Source organism: Trachypithecus francoisi, unplaced genomic scaffold (genome assembly GCF_009764315.1).
Source record: "Trachypithecus francoisi isolate TF-2019V2 unplaced genomic scaffold, Tfra_2.0 Lachesis_group4, whole genome shotgun sequence".
NCBI lineage: Eukaryota > Metazoa > Chordata > Mammalia > Primates > Cercopithecidae > Trachypithecus > Trachypithecus francoisi.
The window spans coordinates 60545421-60565028 of NW_022681469.1; the positions used below are offsets into that span (position 1 = coordinate 60545421).

Genomic DNA, 19608 nt, shown 5'->3' on the forward strand with positions numbered 1-19608 from the left:
GGAAAAAAAACTGCTCGAGGAGGATAGAGTGTTTGGGGTTCTTTTTCAGTTGTATAGCACTGCTTGCAAATGAAAGGATTCGTTGTGTGCCTTACATGCCCAGAAGAGACGGCATGAGCATTCTAACTGTAAGGACTGGTTTAAATATGACCTAATGAACTAAATATATTTCTGCCTGTTATTCTTAGGTTGCTTTACTTCTAAGGTTGTTTGAATGCATTTATCCAGCTATCCTATCAAATATATGCCAGGTTAACCCTGCAAAGGTTTTCCTGTATGATTCTGAGAACAGGGTCTTGATAGTGAAGGTTCTTTCCCCAAAGTGCAAGGCCTTCTATTTTGATTCAGTATCAACATAATGCTTTTTTTGAAAGTGATTTAAGTACTTTTTTATATTAAAAGATTATCCTCAATAGTAATTCTACTTAGACATATTTCGGTTGAAGAAATTTAAGTAATTTATTTTTTGTAGGAGGACTGTGCTGTGATCATGAATTTTTTGCAAAACTAACAGAAATGATAAACAGTTAAGAATTCCCAGCTAGAACAATAGGCTGTTTCCTTTTTTTAAGTCAGTTTGTCATCCTTGCTGATTGACAGTCTCCAATTGTTTTCAAAATTATTAGTCTCACAGTATTTCAGAATTACACTGTATAAAAAGTACATTAAATTTAAACTTAATGAAATAAGTTTTACAAGCTCAGTCAAGACAGGGAAGTGAGAATATGATTATTCTTCCAATTTACTCTTTTCACCCCCGGTCTCAGTTCAGCCTCTGAGAATATGTTAGGGAAAGCTCAGCAAGTGAGTTCCTTTTGTTTTTCTGGCCTCTGACTTAGTTGGATGGAAAATGGCCAAAAAAAAAAAAGAAAAGTAATGCTGAATATCTCAGATATAGGTAATGGGTCTTCACCAGAACATAAAAATAGACGCTTATTAGCCATATCAGTAATGTGCTATGTAGGGATTTTTTTTTTTTCTTTCACTTCCTCTGGCAACCACACACTGGGATCTAACATTGTAGAGTGCTTTTTTTTTGCTTTTTTTTTTTTTTTCTTTTGGGAGGGGGGTGTGGTTGCATATTTAAACTCTCACACATTTATGTAATGAGGACTGCAGTGTAGGACTTTTCTGCAAAATACCATTTGATCCTATTAAGAATTGTCCAAATGTTGGAGCATTTGATTGAAAAATCCGTCTTAGCCATTTTAAAGGTAAGTTGTATGATTTTTCCTTAACTAAAAAAGATTAAGGGATTTTTCCCATCACCCAGATGATGGGAGATGACACTACTGTGTAAATACTCCTAAGAAGTTATATAACAAGGACAGGAAAAAAGGTAGTAACTGTTTCCTTAGTCACTAGGCTTTATCTAAAAATCAGGTTTGCATTATTTTCAAGTTATCAATCTTCCTATATTTTATGCTTAAAAAGTATTAAAACCATACTCAATGGCATTTCACATCGTATGTATAAGTTGATATTTGAAGTGATTTACAATCCAATTTGGATTATTATAAAACTTTCATTTTATACTTAGGCTATTTATACATGATGTTTAAATGATGAAGATCATTATAATGCAGACCAATATAATGAGGTTAGATGTTATAAATGACTTACAGCTCTTATGTCAACATGTTCTCTAATATGCAATTGTTAACTATTTATCAGTTTACAGAGTCATTAACTTGTTTAATTTTCAATCTGAACTGCACAACTTTTGGTGTACCTGACTTGCTCTACATGATCAAATGCAATGTGTATTTTGGATATGTGCTTTTTAAGTACTTTTCTGTAATGAACAAAGATATTGTCATTGCTACTGGGAATAGCAAAGTATATTACTTTTAAATAATCTGAAATTTAATTAGTGTAAATTAGTAGAATAAAAATAAATCAAAATTAATGTTTATTTCAATTCAGGAAGCTTATTACAAATAGTACTGAATTATTAGATGATAATACCAAGTTGAAGTAAAGTATAAATCAATTTGGAGGAATTAACTAAAAGCCTCAAATTAATTATATTAACTAAAATTATAAATAACTATAAATGGCATAAATTCTCTAGAGTACATCCCAGTTTCTAAAATCAAGTAGCATATTGAAACCTGTTTTGTAAAGATTTGCATGTACTTTTTAGTCTTTTTCTGTGTAGTTTTAAGTCAGTTATGTGTGTTGAAGCTAAGAAAACATTGCTTTAAATATTGGTTCACAAGGAAACCAAAATGAAATATTTAAAAATGTTTGTTATACAAAAAGTCCAGTGGTCCTTTGGAGTTTATAAGAAAATAAGAAATAAAGTAGAAATCTTTTAATTTACCAGACTCATTAGTGAGCCATAACAATAAACCAAATAGAGAACCGTCAGATAATGGGTTAGCCTGGGAAGAATATTAATTACAATTGGAGGTACTTGCACAGAGTGTACTGAAGTTGGAATTTACCTCAGAAGTTATAGTTGCCAACCTATTTTTTTTTAGGGAATTTTTTTAACCTTGTTTACTTCAATACATTTGAATCCTGCATGTGTATGTATTTCCTGTGTGTTTCCTGAAAAGGAAAGTTTAAGATAATTCTGTAACTATCAGATAGTTAATTCTGTAACTATCCTCAGATCTAATCAGAAGATGTTTTTGTTCACTCGCCCAAGATGTGGCTAAAACTTGCAAGTAACATTGTTCTAAACTATTAGCTGTCTTTCCATTTGCATATTTTAATTTCATACATATATGATCACATTTCATTATAATCTGTTTTGCAAATAATCATTTCTACTTTTGTAAAATATACACATTTATTAGATTTTTAAAACACTTGGCCAATATTAAATGCCATTTTACTATTATGGCTTGAAATGACACTTCATAGTAGTATTTCAAAATTACAATAACATTTTCTATAATAGAAATATTTATACATTATTTTACTTCATTTCATTTAACACTTGCAACCTTCTTTGATGTAAATAAACTCATTTTAGAGAAAACTGTATCACAGACAAACTTCAGTACTAACACCCAGGACTGAATCTACATTTCTTGGCTTCAAGGCCCAACATTTTTGGCATTACAAAACTTATAGTGTCTATTTATAGTGGAAATTGGGATGTGGAAAAAAGACATTAGCATTCTTGTCTGAGGTTCAAAAATTAAGAATGGGTCTAGATAATACTCTTTAAGTCAGTATGAACTTAAAAGAATAATTTCAAACCTGTAGTAATCCCTGGTTCATGAGTGTTTAAAAGATGGGACTTGTTCTAGAAGGATCCCAAGTATAACATATAAAGTTGAGTTTATTTATTACATTAATTTTTTAAGACTACCATCAAAACAAGTTTCAAATTGCAATATTTGAGAAGTATATAATTTTATATTACAGATGTCTATCAAGTTTTTTTTTATCATACATTTTTACCTTCATATATTCTGATAGGATGGAAATGGACATGAGATAACTTCAGTAAGATAAGATATTGGAGATTTCCTAGTCCAGTTACTTGAAAATTATTTGTGGAGCCCATGGATTCTTTGGAGATGAGTCAGAGCCCGAGTGAAGTGTGCCTGGAAAAGGGAAGAGGCACAGTTTCTGCTCCTTTCTTTTACCAAATAGCTCTTCTTTGAACTATCTTTGTATATTGATATTGTGCATAAAATTTACCTTGAAAGGAGAATTCTATCTCTAAACACGATTTTATAAAGAGTGACCTAATGACCTTATGCTGATGAAGCATAATTACAGTTAAGTGATTGTTTTATACCCATTTCTACTACCTTGAATTTGAATCTACATTTTTACTCACGTCTAGGGAACTGTGTCTTTATAAATATACATAGTCATGATAAGAATGTGAATAAAGTTTAATTTTAAAAACTAACTTCTATACTTATGTAAACTGTTTAATGAATTCCCCCAAGTCCTACAAAAACTAGATTTTATGGACAGACACTATATTTTTCAGATAAGGAACTCTCTGTATCAAGAGAATGGAAAACAGAAGAGTGTGGTCTGGTTTTCTATCCTAAGAAAAAGTGGGAGGAAGGCTTATAGATAGAAAAAAAGAAAATTTTAGCTATCTACTGATCAGTAAGAAAATGTCATTTAGGTCTGACAATTATCTGTGGTACAAGTACGCTGGAAATGTAAAACTTTTCAAATTTCATAGTTTACATCCCAGCAGATGTTACTTCAGGACCATGCCTTTTCTGGGTGGAGTTTCCCAGGGAACACAGCTTTATAAACACAAGGGATTAATTATAGATGCTCTAGGGACTTGCTCTAATATTCTGAACTATTTACTGAAGAGGCTTCTTATATCTCAGTCTAATGCGGGCTTTGCAAAATACAGAGACTTGAAAAAAGTCTCTGTTTCTACTGGGTTCCCAATATAGTGGAAGGGTATTTTGCTTAAAAGTTCATTACAGAAACACTGTTGACCTGACAACCAAAAAAGAAAAAGAAATTACAAGTTTTATTTTTCCTCCCTCTTTCAAAGACGACCCAATGGAATAGGCTCCACTCATGGATTCTACAAAAGGAATAGGATTTATAATCTACAAACTGGACAGAAGGCAACTGAGCTACCTATAGAATCAAGAAAGGCATGAAATTAGTTGCCTATTAAAACATGTCTTCTTATTTTCCCTTTCTTCTTTATACAAGTCTCAATTAGTTTTCTGTATCTTGGCTTTCTAAATTTAAGTACTTTAAGCAGGAAGTAAATTATTACAGATACAGTATCAATATCTTCTCTGTTTCTTATAAAGAACAAGTAACAATTAGTAAAGAATAAAATTTAATCTACAATTAGCAAATGAAATTAATTACCTATTTTAATATATAAGGAGTTATGTTATTAAGAAAACTGAGTAAGCATGAGTAAGCATGACCCAAATTTTTTATGCTCTAGATGGCTAAATTTGGTGGAATGGTGGAGACAAACTACATTCTTTCTCTGAAGATAAATATAGGTGGAAAAGCTATTGACTGCAATGTGCTATTTAACCCGAGCTTTTCTCTTTTGTATTTGGTGCACGTCATATGTAGTATATTTGGTCCTCCTTTGCCTCAGGTGAATAAAACTAATTATAATTTTGTCATATGCAACTTAAGGATAGAGTATGATTATAATAACAATACTTCATTACCCATGGTGTCAAGGCACTGAGTGATAATAAATGAACCCAACTAGTGTCATGTATTTTGCCTATTCTTAGGAAAAGGGTAGAAACTTAATAAGAGGGAATCAATCAGTTGAAAATTTGAACAAATAGACAAGTCCAGTTTGTCTAGCTCTTTTTTTCAAAATAGCACTTGGATTGAAGTTCTATTAGGTTAATACTTGTAATTTTGCTTATATCATCCTGACCAATGTTAGATTAAGAACTGTGTAACCATAGAATTCAACAGAATAAATTACTAGGTACTTCTGTTTTCTAATGTATGTGACTAAAGCAGTGGGATGTGTACACTATCTCACTTCAGTTTTAAGTTCACAGCAGACATAGGCAGTACCCAGGCCTGTCCATTGCGCAACATATCTAGGCTCAGAGTCCATAGAAGTTATAATAATTAGTTATAATAATTAGAGAGGGAGCCATTGGAGAGCATGCACTACTCCCTGGGTTCTTTGGTGGTTACTGTTGGAACTCTTTACCCCTTGCAGAAACTCTTCTCTGTAGTGCGTGGAGCTACTTGAATAAAGAAGAATGATTTGGGAAAGGCCAGATAGATTCACAACTAGGTTGTGGCATAGAATCTGGAGAAGGGCAAATATATGCATATATACCTATTCTAACTGCAATATATTTATACTTTTAAATCATTTTGTATCACATTTGTCAGAGCTGCAAATGATATTAATATTGAATGAGTAATTTTTAGTGAAGTTTATGTGGAACATAAAATAACTTTCCCAGAGAGATAACTTAATCCTTGAGTTATATATGTTTTAAATAGATTTTCATGCTATATTAACAAAACTGGAATATGACACTAGGGGTTTCCTGCTGCATTTTTTATACGGGCTCACAAAGCTGTGGGTTTCTACAGAGGTTTTCCTAGAGCTTCCTAGCAGTGAGGATAAAGAGTGTTAGGCAGGAACAGGGAGACAAAGTTAGGAAACAGACTCTCTGGGTTCCAACCACTGTTGTGGAATCACAGTCATTTTACCTAATGGACTTCCACGTAAGAATTGAAGAACCAGTTCAGCTGCTTAAATTAAAAACGGCTGATCTCATTTTACACATGAGGAAATTGAGGTGTAGAGAGATTACGTGGCTTGACCACTTTCATTTAGCAAGACAGTGACAAATCAGTCTTTGGTTTAATCTTGTCCCCTAATCTCAATTGAACCGGCTGGGATCCCTGTATTTTAATTGCTTCCTTAAGTATAACTTGCAGAAAATAGTTGGGGATGGTCTATGAAATGGGTGTTCAATAAAACATTATGTACCTAATAAGCTACCCTAAATCTTATTATCAGTTCACAACATACAGAACACCAGCATGACATTCTCTAGTTAGCAATTACTGTGGTTGCTTAAAAGATGGTTTCAAGAAAAGTTTCAAGTGCTTTACAATTATGCATTGCAAAGGATATTCTATTTGACAATATCCAGTCCTGATTACCAGCATTAAATTACTCGTTCCATTGCATTAGGACAGCCATGGACAAAGCCATATGAGGTAGCATGGTATATGATTTCCAAGGGCAGGGAAAGCTATTGTTACCAGTCCACCCCTGCACAATTAATAAAAAGCCAGCCCTACTTGTTCAGTGAGACATAAAATTCCTTAGGAAAAACAAATCAAACAAATCACTTGTTTAGATTTATGTGTGTTCCCTTTACATTAGAGAAAAATGACACTAAAGAACTAGTCAGTCTTCTTAATCACCAAGACCTTGATGTAGATGGAGTTTATTGCATCCTATGGTTTATACTGGAAAGTACCCTATGTAAGGGGGTAGGCAAAGGGGAATCCCAAAGGTTAAGGGAACATATGTAAATAATAAAATTGGCAAGAAAAAAAATTGTAACATTTATTCCTACGTTTTGGGGAAAATATCATTTTCTTATTCTTTTCTTAGCTCTACAAGTCATATTTCTGAAAAACTATATGATCATTAAAGTGGAAATAAATACTAATACAGTCATAAGAGTGGTACCTCTGTTGCAAGAGAGCTGTGGAGGGAAAACCTGAAATTATAACAAACCACAATTTTTAATACAATTACAACGTTAACAACAATATTCTATGTGCCCTTTTTTGACTGTAGCCTTCATTCTGTTGGCACATATGTTTTCTTTGGCCGTGAGCATTTCAAAGTAGAGAATAATTGTTTATAGACTATAAAGCGCATTCTGACTATAAATGACAGGCCAACCCCATTATTAACAAAATGCCATTACAACAACAACAAAAAAGTTCAAATGAGTTTTCAAATACTAGTTAGAATTAACTCTTATTATTACAGTAGGATCCACTCATTTCACAAATTGTATTCTTTCTTCCAATCTTTATTTTTTCATTTTATTTTATTTTTGAGATAGAGTTTTGCTCTTGTTGCCCAGGCTGGAGTGTGATGGCATGAAACTCTTCACTGCAACCTCTGCCTTCTGGGTTCAAGCAATTCTCCTGCCTCAGCCTCCCAAGTAGCTGGGATTATAAGTCTGTGCCACCATGCCCGGCTAATTTTGTATTTTTAGTAGAGATGAGCTTTCTCTGTGTTGGTCGGGCTGGTCTTGAACTCCCAACCTCAGGTGATCTGCCTCCTCAGCTTCCCAAAGTGCTGGGATTACAGGTGTAAGCCACCATGCCCGGCTCTTCCAATCTTTATATAATCACGTACTATGGCTGGGCACGGTGGCTCATGCCTGTCATCCCAGCACTTTGGGAGGCTGAGGTGGGTGGATCACGAGGTCAGGAGTTCGAGACCAGCCTGACCAACACGGCAAAACCCCATCTCTACTAAAAATACAAAGATTAGCTGGGCGTCGTGGTGCACACCTGTAACCCCACCTACTCAGGAGGCTGAGTCAGGAGAATCTCTTGAACCTGGGAGGCAGAGGTTGTAGTGAGCCAAGATCATGCCACTGCACTCCAGCCTGGGTGACAGAGAGAGACTCCATCTCAAAAAATAATAATCACATATTTTATAAAGATACCAAACATTAGATTGACAAACATATACTAACACAAACTACCTGATTTTAACAGAATTAGGGTCAACTGCAAATGACAAAATAAACTATATTGTAGTTGAATATGTAGGGAAAAAATTCTTTGAGATTAGTAAGAAAGAAATGCCATAGTTGAAACAAGACATCCTCTACATTTTATATTTTCTTCAAATTCTTTACACCTGTAGGCTATCCAAAGTCATTAATAATAAAACTGAAAATAAGATATATTTATTTAAAATAATTCCATGTTTTAAACAGTTTTTAGGACAAGCAATTCAGGCCTGAACTCAGTATTCATGAATATTAGACTTTCTTTTAACAGTTATTTTAAGTATGGTGATATTAGAGAGTGCCCCAGTATAAAATTTCTGGGAATATTTTTTTTCTATTTACCCATGCTTTTCTCATTTTCACAGATAGCTTTCAAATGATTAGAAGAATTGATTATTTCTGCGACTCATCCGTTCATTTCCTGTAAAAATTCATGTCTTGCTGTTGATTTGTGAATAAGGTATAGTAAATGAAACATCTGTTACCATACTTGCTTATCATTTAATGGAAAACACAGCAGTCAACCTACATTCGGTTTGCAGGAGAACTCCAGAGAAGGTGTGGTACGCTGTGTTGGGTGGAGAAGCCAGACAGTGAGGATGCAACAAAGTTGCTGAGATGAGGGTGAGAGTTCTCCTTAGATAAGGTTTCAATATGTTAATCACGCGTAGAAAGAAAGTTAAAAAGGAGGAATTTGAAGAAATTCAGATATGACATTATTAGTTCTGTCACTGGTAAGTATTAGAAGCAAGAAAAGGGAGGTGGACTGAGGAAGTCACTTTGGTGACACAAAAAGAAAAGCACTTGTTTATTTATAACTGGCAAAATGATCTGTTTCAGTGGGTGTTTTCTTTGTACTTTGATCTTTTTGTACTGATATTAAAGCTTCTGTTTTATGATCTCTTTCTAATGATAGAACCAGACCTTGTAGAAACCACCTTAATCATATCCAGGAGTTTGCAAGAAACAGGTGCTTAACACGAATTCACCTCCTGAACAAGAAAAATGGGCTGTGACCGCAACTGTGGACTCATCACTGGGGCTGTCATTGGTGCCGTCCTGGCTGTGTTTGGAGGTATTCTAATGCCAGTTGGAGACATGCTTATCCAGAAGACAATTAAAAAGGTACAAGTCGTCCAAAGAATATGCCTTGTCATTTTGATTCATTCTGTCTTCTCTTTTTTTGCTTTGTATTTTCCTGCTTTCTATTTCATGGTAACTGCTAATTTGTATCTTTGACATGAAGGTATTTATGAACCACTGCAACTCTATATGATGTGACTGTATGTGAAATGTTGTAAGTATAATGTATATTTAACATGACTCCATTGCTATCTTCAATATAAATACCAAATTCTATTAAAAGCTGTCTATAGGTATGCATGTTAGAAATAATTGTTTTAAGTTATGTCCAAGGAGCATGTTGGCATGCTTTTGAATAGGAAATAAGTGAGTATATTCTGTAAAAGCACAGTTATAAAAGAAGTTGTACTTTAGTTAATACTGAGAAAAGTAAAACCGTGTGTGTGTGTGTGGTGTGTGTGTGTGTGATGTGTTTAATACTGAAACAAATCCTTATTGATAGGTAAACTTGTCGTTTGGTAATACACTGTTTAGTAATCCACTATTTTTATATATGCATAATCTCATCTCATAAATATTTTATATTTATGAAGCTTCATATTTGAATCTTAGAAAAGGCTTTCAGAAATATGCAGAACATATCTTAGTATATAACAAATTGACTATAGTGTGAAAAAACAGAGTGATTGAATAGATGGGCTTTGCACAACAATCTAGAATTCATCGCCCCTCAGCCCCCACAGCTTATTCGAATTAGCTACACACTCACTCATCAGAAACGCTGATTGATAGAGGGAGGAAGAGAATAAAGGGAAGCAGATCTGCTGAAGTTCTAAATGAGGGATGGCAAATTCAGATGGCTTCAGGAGTTTGGATACAGGGGTTAAACAAAATTTAAGGTGCCAAGAACAAGATAAAATGAAGAACAGGAACTGCTGTGAACTAGACTGTGTGTTTCCTGCCAGAAGGCATAAATGTTCGTTTTATTAAACATAATACTGGCCAAATAAAAAATGAGTTCTGCCTTCAACTCTCTACCTGGTTAGGATGGCAATGACCTAGACGAAGGGTTAGTAAGCATAGTGCATAATGGAGAACAGCAGGAATTGAATTTTTATTAATTTTTTATTGCTATATTGTTACTATTTTTAATATTTTTGATCCACAGTTTGTTGAATCTGCAGACCTGGAACCCATGAATACAGAGGGCTGATTGTATTGTGTTTATTGCTAACATATTGCAGAACTTCAGCCTCTTGCATTTAACTGAAAAAACATGTAAATTGATAGTATCCTCTGCCTTGGAAGTCTTAGTTTTCTTGATAGTATTTTCATATAGGCCAATGGAAACAGACAAGTAATAGTGAGGTGTGGGGCTTATCTAATAGTGAGATGGAGTGGCCATTGATCTGACATCTTTCCTACTCTATAAACTGTGTTCTCACTCAGATCTGATGTAGAGAAAGCACAAGATCAGTGTCTGTGTTAACATACAGACTATAACATCATTTGGAAAAGTTTTCCAAATTAAAAAATCACAATAATCTTCCAATGCATAGCAATTTAGACTATTTTTTTATTTTTTATTTTTTGCTGACACATAATTATTGGTCAATAACTGAGTATCGATCATTTAATTTTTTTCTTTGTCATACAACAAAACTGGTATATGTAGATTCTTTTGGATAGCATGTGAGGTGTTAGCATTTATTGTAATTCTTTAATATTTATCTTTATGCTCATAATAGTTAACCATGAGAAAGTAAGTTTTCTGACATCAAAATGTGCTTTTGTATAATGACTAAGAGAATAAAATAATCTCAGCTATTGTAAGCTAAAACCAGGGGAAGTTATATTATAATAAAAAATACTGAGACCTATAAGACTCTAGCATTGAATTGGAAAAGTAAATGCTGTAATACTTTGAAAGAGAAATCTCTCAGAGTATTCAAGAAACTTCAGGAACAAGGTAGGACTTGATTCAGATTTTAAAGAAGTGTAGAATTTTGTAAGTCCCAAATAACTGCAGTAACCATGTCAAAGATCCTGTGAAGATGCTACCAAATGCAGTGAAGATGGAAGGAAGAAGGTAGAGAATATGCCCAGAATACTGGATTAACAGGAGAAAAGATTAGAAGTTAACATGGGGTTAGAGTTAGGAAGCAAGCTTAGAATATCAGGCAGAAAACTACTTAATTGATGATATGATACACAATAGTTGTCAGTACGTTTTTCAGCAAGTGTAAGATGTAATAAAACCGGCATTTACAGATTAGATGGCTAACATTTAATTCTTACTAAGAGTTTCCTATATACTAGTTCACTTAATCTTCAAAAATATCTGTGAGAAGTTGCTGTTATTTTACCCATTTTACAGGTGCAAGCCCTTAAATCAACTTGCCAGCTCACCTAGCCAATAGGGAAAGAAGTCATTCTCCAAACATAAGCAATCTGTAGGAAGAGCCTAGATGAAAAACCTAGCCTTGTACACTACTCTACAGCAGAAAGGTTGCAAAGTGAGGATGCCAGAGATAGGAAAACAAACAAATAAAAAACTGTAGGATATGGCCACTTTCAAGGAGAATGTAAGATTCCCTTTTAGAAAGATATTTGCACAATCTGCACATTACATAACAAAAGGTACACTGCTCTGGCGTGGTTGAGTATATAAAAAAAGCTGATAATAAGATGAAATGGAAGCCTGGAGAGAGATTAAATTAGAGAGAGGAGTAAAAGCATCAAACTCAAGGTGTCCAGTGAGTTATTGATAGAAGGTATGTATATACCTTACAAAGTAAAACAGAGGTTTTATAAGTGATGTGTTATGAACATCAGTCTATGTTTCAAAGTTCAGAGTTCAAATAGATTTGATCATTGCTATAGAGATTACAAATAAATCTAAACAGTAGATTCAGAGTTTTAATGGAGACAGGAAAAAAGCAGAATAAATATTATAGAATTTGTACATAATTCAGAGGCAGGAAAAGTAGAAAAGGAAGAGAATGATCTTATATGAAGAAATAGAAACAAAGAGTACAATCCTAGAAGTTAACAGGAGGCCAGAACTCAAGGAAAGAAAGGATAAAATGTTCTCAGGCAGATGAAAATTAAGAAAATAATGATTAGAGAACATGGTCACCAATAATTTTGAAAGTATACTTTGAGTAGTGTGATAAAGAAGGGGGAATTAAATCAATGGAGTGCTTTTCCTTCTTGTTTTTGAAATAAGAATTATCTGTGCGATCTTTTACAAGGAAAGGGGGAGATTCAGGCTTCCTAGTGTAGATTCAAACTCAAGGAGGTGTGGTACAACTGAGATTTATAAAAACTGTCAAATGATGGCACACATTGTAAGCCCCCTACATGTCCATAGACTAAGACTCATCATCAGAATCCTTATATTGGTCAAGGTGTATGGTACATTTAAGGCTAAGCTTCATTTTGCTCTCAGATTCCTACACAACCATGTTGACCTTGTCAATTTTAGTTGTATGAAGTAGGTGGGATTTTGTTTGAATAAACTGTTTCTTTTTTTCTTCAGTTTACAGACTATTTTTTAAATAATATTGGCATATATATATCTTTGGCATACAGTAGGAGTCAAATATTTAAATTTTGTGTAAACCTAGAGAGCCAAGTGTCTTACTGCTGCCTCAGAAATACTTACGGTAATGCTATTTCACAAACATGTGAGTTTTGGTACTGGCGACTTCTTTTTTTTTTTTTTTTTTTTTTTTTTTTTTTGAGACGGAGTCTCGCTGTGTCGCCCAGGCTGGAGTGCAGTGGCCGGATCTCAGCTCACTGCAAGCTCCGCCTCCCGGGTTTACGCCATTCTCCTGCCTCAGCCTCCCGAGTAGCTGGGACTACAGGCGCCCGCCACCTCGCCCGGCTAGTTTTTTGTATTTTTTAGTAGAGACGGGGTTTCAGCGTGTTAGCCAGGATGGTCTCGATCTCCTGACCTCGTGATCCGCCCGTCTCGGCCTCCCAAAGTGCTGGGATTACAGGCTTGAGCCACCGCGCCCGGCCACTGGCGACTTCTTATTTGTGTACCATTAAAACTCATTTAATATTACTTTGTTTAATTGACTAATAGAAAATTAAGAAAGCTATTGTATACAAGTGATTTTTGAAAAAAGAATTAAGCTGTTTAATCGAGAATGATGAGAAAATCATTTCATATTAAGTGTAGAGTTGGAGTGCTCTAATACCTTCCAGTTCTGAAAGATGTCATTGTCATTTGAAATAGTCTAAAGCAGTTCAGAAACCTTATTTATATTTTATTTTTGCTCTTTATTTTCAAGGGATGTCTCTGGTATCTTCATGCTTTTTATGGATTATAGCTGTAATCTTTCTTACCAGTATTTTTGACCATGATTCTTAATAGAGTAGTGTGCAGCCAGCAAGTTTATGCAGTCTTTCAAAGAAAACTAAAAGTCAATAGCAAGAGCTGCCATGAATGTACAAACTACCAAAGCACTGTGGACAAGGGTCAAAATTCTGCCACCATTTACAAAAGATAATTTATCACCTGACATTATTAATGTCAGGCGATAAAATGTTTACTGAATATTGTATAACATAACACAGGTATGCTAAGCAGATTAATGCAGGAACAGAAAACCAAATACCACATGTTCTCATTTATAAGTAGGAGCTAAATATTGAATACACATAAAGAAGGGAACGATAGACACCTGGGGCTAATTGAGGGTTGGAGGGGGGAGGATCAAAAAACTACCTATCAGGTACTATGCTTATGACCTGCGTGAAGAAATAATCCAGACACCAAACCTCCCACGACACACAATTGACCTATACAACAAACTTGCACATGTACCTCTGAACCTAAAATAAAAGTTGGAAGAAAAAAACTACAATTTAAATAAATTTTAATTTCTCTATGAAACTAACCATAGAACACCAAAAAGGAATTATAGGTTTCTTTGTTCCTATTAGAAAACTAGTATTAAATATCATCATTCAACTAATGATACCATTATTTCCTTCTCTCATTCTTGAAAAAATTGATCCTTGCTTGAAAAAATTGATCTGTAGCTTGTAAGAAATGCCTTCAGAGAAAATAAATTGAAATAATAATGATTCATTAAAATGGCTATACTTGACTGGGCACAGTGGCTCATGCCTGTAATCCTAGTTTGGGAGGCTGAGATGGGTTGATCACTTGAGCTCAGGAGTTTGAGACCAGCCTGGGCAACATGGCAAAACCCCATCTCTACAAAAAATACAAAAAAAAAAAAAAAAAAATAGCTGGGCATGGTGGCAGATGCCTGTAGTCCTAGCTTTCGTGGAGCTAAGGTGGGAAGATCCCTTGAGCCCAGGAGGTTGAGGCTGCAGTGAGTTACGATCACGAGTCTGCACTCCAGCCTGGATGACAAAGTGAGACCCTGTCTCCCCCACAAAAAAATTGTTTGAATAGTCCATATTTTAATCATATAATTTGTTTACATTAACTTTATAATGTATGCTTCTGGTATTTCCAGATATAAAACAATTTTACTTTTTCATAGTATTTAAAAGCTCAGAAAGAAATGACTGAAATATTAAAGATGGTAATGTTTGTTTTATATTTAATAACGTAAGAACAAATCAAAATATTTAAATTAAAATAGCAGTATAAAAATGAATGAAACTCTACATATATTTGCATATAGCTGTGATAACAAAGTCACTTAAAGACAACGTTTCAAGAAATAGCAGACAAGCATATATATTTCTTCCACTAGTCCAATGTAGTATCAACGTAGTTTACTTTTCATGCCAGACACAAAATCTTCCATTTTAGGTACTTACATAAATTCTTGGAGGCTAATTTCTGGGTTTCAGAAACATAGTAAAGCTTAGTACTCCAATACATTTCACCAAATTTTATTCTGGGTTTTAGTTGATGATGATGGTCTGAAACTAAAGCCATTTTCAGATTCTCTGCACAACTGTCACTAAAATTCTAATTCATTCTCTTCTCAACTTACACACACTTGCATAATGCAAAAACATGAGAATTTCTTTAAACATGGGGAAATGATTCTCTTTAGGCCCAATTACAAGCAAATGGTAGCAGTTAGTGGGAAGGGTGGAAGCTATTTTTAGTATGCTTCTGGTTTTTAAGGGAGTTTTTACTTTACTAGAAAGATAAGTATTAAAATGATTAACAGAAAAATAATTGTCACAGGATATTACATAAGTTATTGGCACATGACTGGCTTAGACAGTAAATGCTATGAACCAAGCAATTAAAGCAGTATGAGAAGAAAATGGTATTAGAGTTCTTCTTCTAAAGGATGGATAGAATTTGTAAAATACTAATAGCTGACATTTATTGAATGTCTGGTTTGCACTAACACTGTTCTAAGTATTCACATTTATTGATCCCCATAACAATCTATGAGGATACATAAGCCACCTGCAAATGCCAAAATTCAACCTTTTTTGGTTTTCAAAAATACTAATTTGATATGGTTCAATCTAACATTGCTGTTGTAATTTCACAGATAAGGAAAGTGAGGTACAAAGAAATTAAATAAGCTGCTCAAACTTAAATGATTGTTATTATTAAGTGATCAAATTCATAGCATCTAATTTCATTGTTGGCCACTTCAGTCTATGCTTTAGGGAAGAAGCCACTATACTTTGTTAGGGTGGGGATAGGGTAAAAAAATCTAACTCATAGATTAAAATCTGCTAAACACACATCTGTCTCTTGATAGTACCTCATAAAGTCCTTGAAAAGTGAAACAAAATGTTTTCTACATTTGTACTCTACTCCATGCATAGCAAGGCATGAAGGGCCTTTTAATAATGAAAGTTGTCAGTCATGTAGATGATTATTGCTGTTTCATGAAAACAGTATTCAAGTGAGTGTATGACTACATATAGGATATTATGATCCCAGCAAACATCTGTTTTCAAATTAATGTAGCAGAATAGAAGTTTCAAGGTCAATGCTTTCAACTCAGCTATAGACCATGCTATGTGAGAGTCACCAGGCTGAAATCCTGTTGTTATTGGGGCTGGGTAGTCTGCATACTTAGAGTCAGGGACAAATATACACGTACACATTAGCCAAGTGATAAAATCTTATATTGCTTTTTCTATGTACATGCTTATCAGCTTTGTACTTCAAATTTAGTAAAATATTTGCAAAATAGGCTAGATAGTCCAAATCCAATTTAAAATCAAGTTCTTTTAAATTCACAAAGGACATAACATCTTTTGTTTCTTGTGACATATTTAGTCTTGGTATTCAAGGAGTGACTACAATTTAATACATATAGTAGTGGTAGTATCAGAAGCATTGTATTCCTACTTTGACTACTTCAATATTTTTCTCTGTGTCTCTAAACAAATCATGATGCTATGGAAATTATACAAAATTGAAGTGAAAGGACCTGATTTTTCTATTATCTGCTAGTAAATTTGTCACATAACATTGAGTCAGACATCTCTTTTCTCTAGAACCCATTTTCCACCTCTAAAAAAATGGATGGGGTTAGATGGTCCCGATTCTAACGGTTGATAATCCAACACAGTCATTTCAACCCTGTGTTTCACCTTTGCCTTATTTGTTGCAAGAGATATTTTTTAAGGGAAAAGTGATTCGTGGCCTTTAGAAAAAAGGTCTCATACAATGTCTTTTGGTGTTTAGATGGACACTCATTGTAGAGTTAGGAAGGCATTCAGTCCTGTCAAGCACATTCTGTCACAGACTCTCTTCAATTCTATAAGAATTGACCGAGTTTCTTTCATTAAGAGATATTAGGTCAGTGCAAAAGTAATTGTGAATTTTGTCATTAAAGTCACAGAAACCGTAATTGTGTACAAACCTAATATGTACCTTGAGAGGCACTTGATGAATAACAGGTATTGTTTTTGAGCATTAAGATTCTAAAAGTGTAAGGATAATAATGTGTGTGTTTGTGTGTTCTCCCTTCTTAAGTCTCTTGAAATGGAGAAATCAACCATTTTCAGCTTCTATTTAGCTTTGAGCTTCAACATCCTCATCAAACATATTTACATTTAGAAGAATATCCATAATACTTTAAGCGATTTTGTCTTACTGCTAGACTTAGTGTGGAAATAAGTCTTTTTGGGAGGAAATAAAAAGTTTTACAAGGACAATTTGTTGTAAAAAGTAATAAAGATTCCATCACTCTAGCAGGTTCAATGTACCCTGTATAAGTGGATTACAGCAGCATTGGATTTTGTAATTCCATTTTAACTTGATGCCCAGTTCTTCTCTAAGGAATTCCCTTATTCCCTGCATTAAGCAATAAATAAAATATCCTGAAGATATGAAGCTTAATTTGACTTCTACCAACTAAGTGCAGAGGGTGACAGAGAAAAAAAAAAAAAAAGACAGTCATAGCATGGTGTAAAGGAGGACTAGTCTAAGGGTCAGGGATGAGGATTTTTGTCATGAATTCACTACTGTTTGCCTAGGCTGTCCTTGGGCCAGTCGTCTGGTTTCTCAGAACTTCAGTGTGCTCTACTGGAAAATGTGATCATGTTCAATGTTCTTTCCTAATCTGTCGTTCTGTGAAGTGGTGCTTCCAGGTGAAGGAAACAAATAGGTCAGAATGTTCCTGTGGTCATAGTTCTCTTTAGGCTCATTTTCCATGAAATAGTTGCATACCTCTTCCTCTAGCACACTCAGATTAAGCTGGAGTTCTTTAATCTGGGCATTCTTCCCAATACTTCATTGGAAATACCGCCGGCTTCAAAATCACCTTTGTTTGCACTATCTACTACAGTGTAATAGACTTCTGGCTCAGAGAGTGAAAGCTGTGGAAGAAAACTAGAAGAATATTTATGTTAACTCCCTTATTTTACGGATAATGAAACTGACCCTAGGGAGGGTTGATGACTCTCCCCCATTTCCAAAGCTCCTAAAGCAAGGAATCGAGTTCCTAATATAGGATTTTTAATTCTCTTATTGGTGTATTTTCCACTTGTCTATTTTTACCAAAAGGAGTATCAGCGATTTTTAGTGGATTTCACAAAGGAGTAATAGGACAGCTTTCTTGTCCTGTTTTTTTCTTTAAAAACTACAACCCAATGATGGTGAGTGAGGCTGTTGTAATTTTTAGAAACATATGCTAATGGGTTGTTGCAGATATAGGGAAAGTTAGGGGCTGCGTGCAGTGATTCACACCTGTAATTCCAGCCTTTTGGGAGGCCAGGTCAGGTGGATTGCTTCAGCTCAGGAGTTCAAGATCAGCCTGACCAATATGGTGAAACCCTGTTTCTACTAAAACTACAAAAACTAGCTGGGCATGGTGGCTAGGTGAGAGGATCACTTGAGCCTGGGAGGTCGAGGTTGCAATGAGCCAAGATTGTACCACTGTACTCCAGCCTGGGTGACAGAGCAATATCTTGTCTCCAAAAAAAAAAAAAAAAAAAAAAAAAAAAGTTGGGGAAGCCAGATTGAGGAGGAGTTTGAAGAGCTGATGTCAAATTTGTGTTCTTCATGTAGATATTTTTATTTTCTTAATGTAGTAAGTGTTAAGTGCCATCCCCTGGAGTGTCCAACTCTTGAAGGAAAAGAAAAAGCTTCTAATACCACTAGATTTTTCACTCAGATTTTGTGTTTGGTTTCATCAATCCAACTTAGGGGCAGAGAATAAGTTCATGTTCAACTCAGTAAGAACTTTTTTGAACTTCGGTAAAATTTGCTTAATAAATCATGTTGACTGTTGCAATATTTTCCAACAGTCACTCTAAAGCTGCCAAACGGTCACTTTAAAATTTGCCTTAAAATCAACAGTCATGTCTTCAGTATTACACACTGATTCTCTATGTAAAAGGCTAAAAAGGCTGCTGTGATAATAATTTGTTGAAAACGTTTCTGTTGCAAGTGTATGGCAAGGTTGCAAAGGTTCTCGTGAATGAGGCACTTGAGCTTGGTCCTTTTATTCTGGCTGACTCAAGGCTACAAACAATCGCCCAGAAAGTGCCTGTACTTACTACAAAGACATAACCCAAACTTGTTTTCTTTTTCATAGGAAGTTGTCCTTGAAGAAGGTACAACTGCTTTTAAAAATTGGGTTAAAACAGGCACAGAAATTTACAGACAGTTTTGGATCTTTGATGTGCAAAATCCACAGGAAGTGATGATGAACAGCAGCAACATTCAAGTTAAGCAAAGAGGTCCTTATACATACAGGTGAGTGAGTCCCCACAAATACGAGACACTCTTACCTTAAACATGTATATCTGAGAAGTCTTCTACTTGAAAAATGTCATTGTATTGAAATGTACTTATTATTTT

General features: G+C 34.6%; 1 protein-coding gene and 1 long non-coding RNA gene across 14 annotated transcripts in view; one reads left to right on the forward strand and one right to left on the reverse strand.

Moving 5' to 3' along the window:
* Positions 1-19608, reverse strand: part of LOC117072042 — a 113217-nt gene that overhangs the window by 88135 nt on the left and 5474 nt on the right. The window lies entirely within an intron of this gene.
* The window catches only part of CD36 (CD36 molecule), an 80439-nt gene that overhangs the window by 38419 nt on the left and 22412 nt on the right, over positions 1-19608 (forward strand). For 6 of the 11 annotated variants that reach the window (XM_033191881.1, XM_033191885.1, XM_033191880.1 and 3 more), the window contains 3 exons: positions 8606-8700; positions 9157-9365; positions 19343-19503. In XM_033191881.1, coding sequence (XP_033047772.1) covers positions 9246-9365; positions 19343-19503 — 281 coding nt within the window. In that variant the 5' untranslated portion in view covers positions 8606-8700; positions 9157-9245. Of the gene's footprint in view, positions 1-916; positions 1215-8605; positions 8701-8953; positions 8975-9156; positions 9366-19342; positions 19504-19608 lie in introns of those variants that run through there. The other 5 variants (XM_033191888.1, XM_033191887.1, XM_033191879.1 and 2 more) reach the window with 4 other exon arrangements.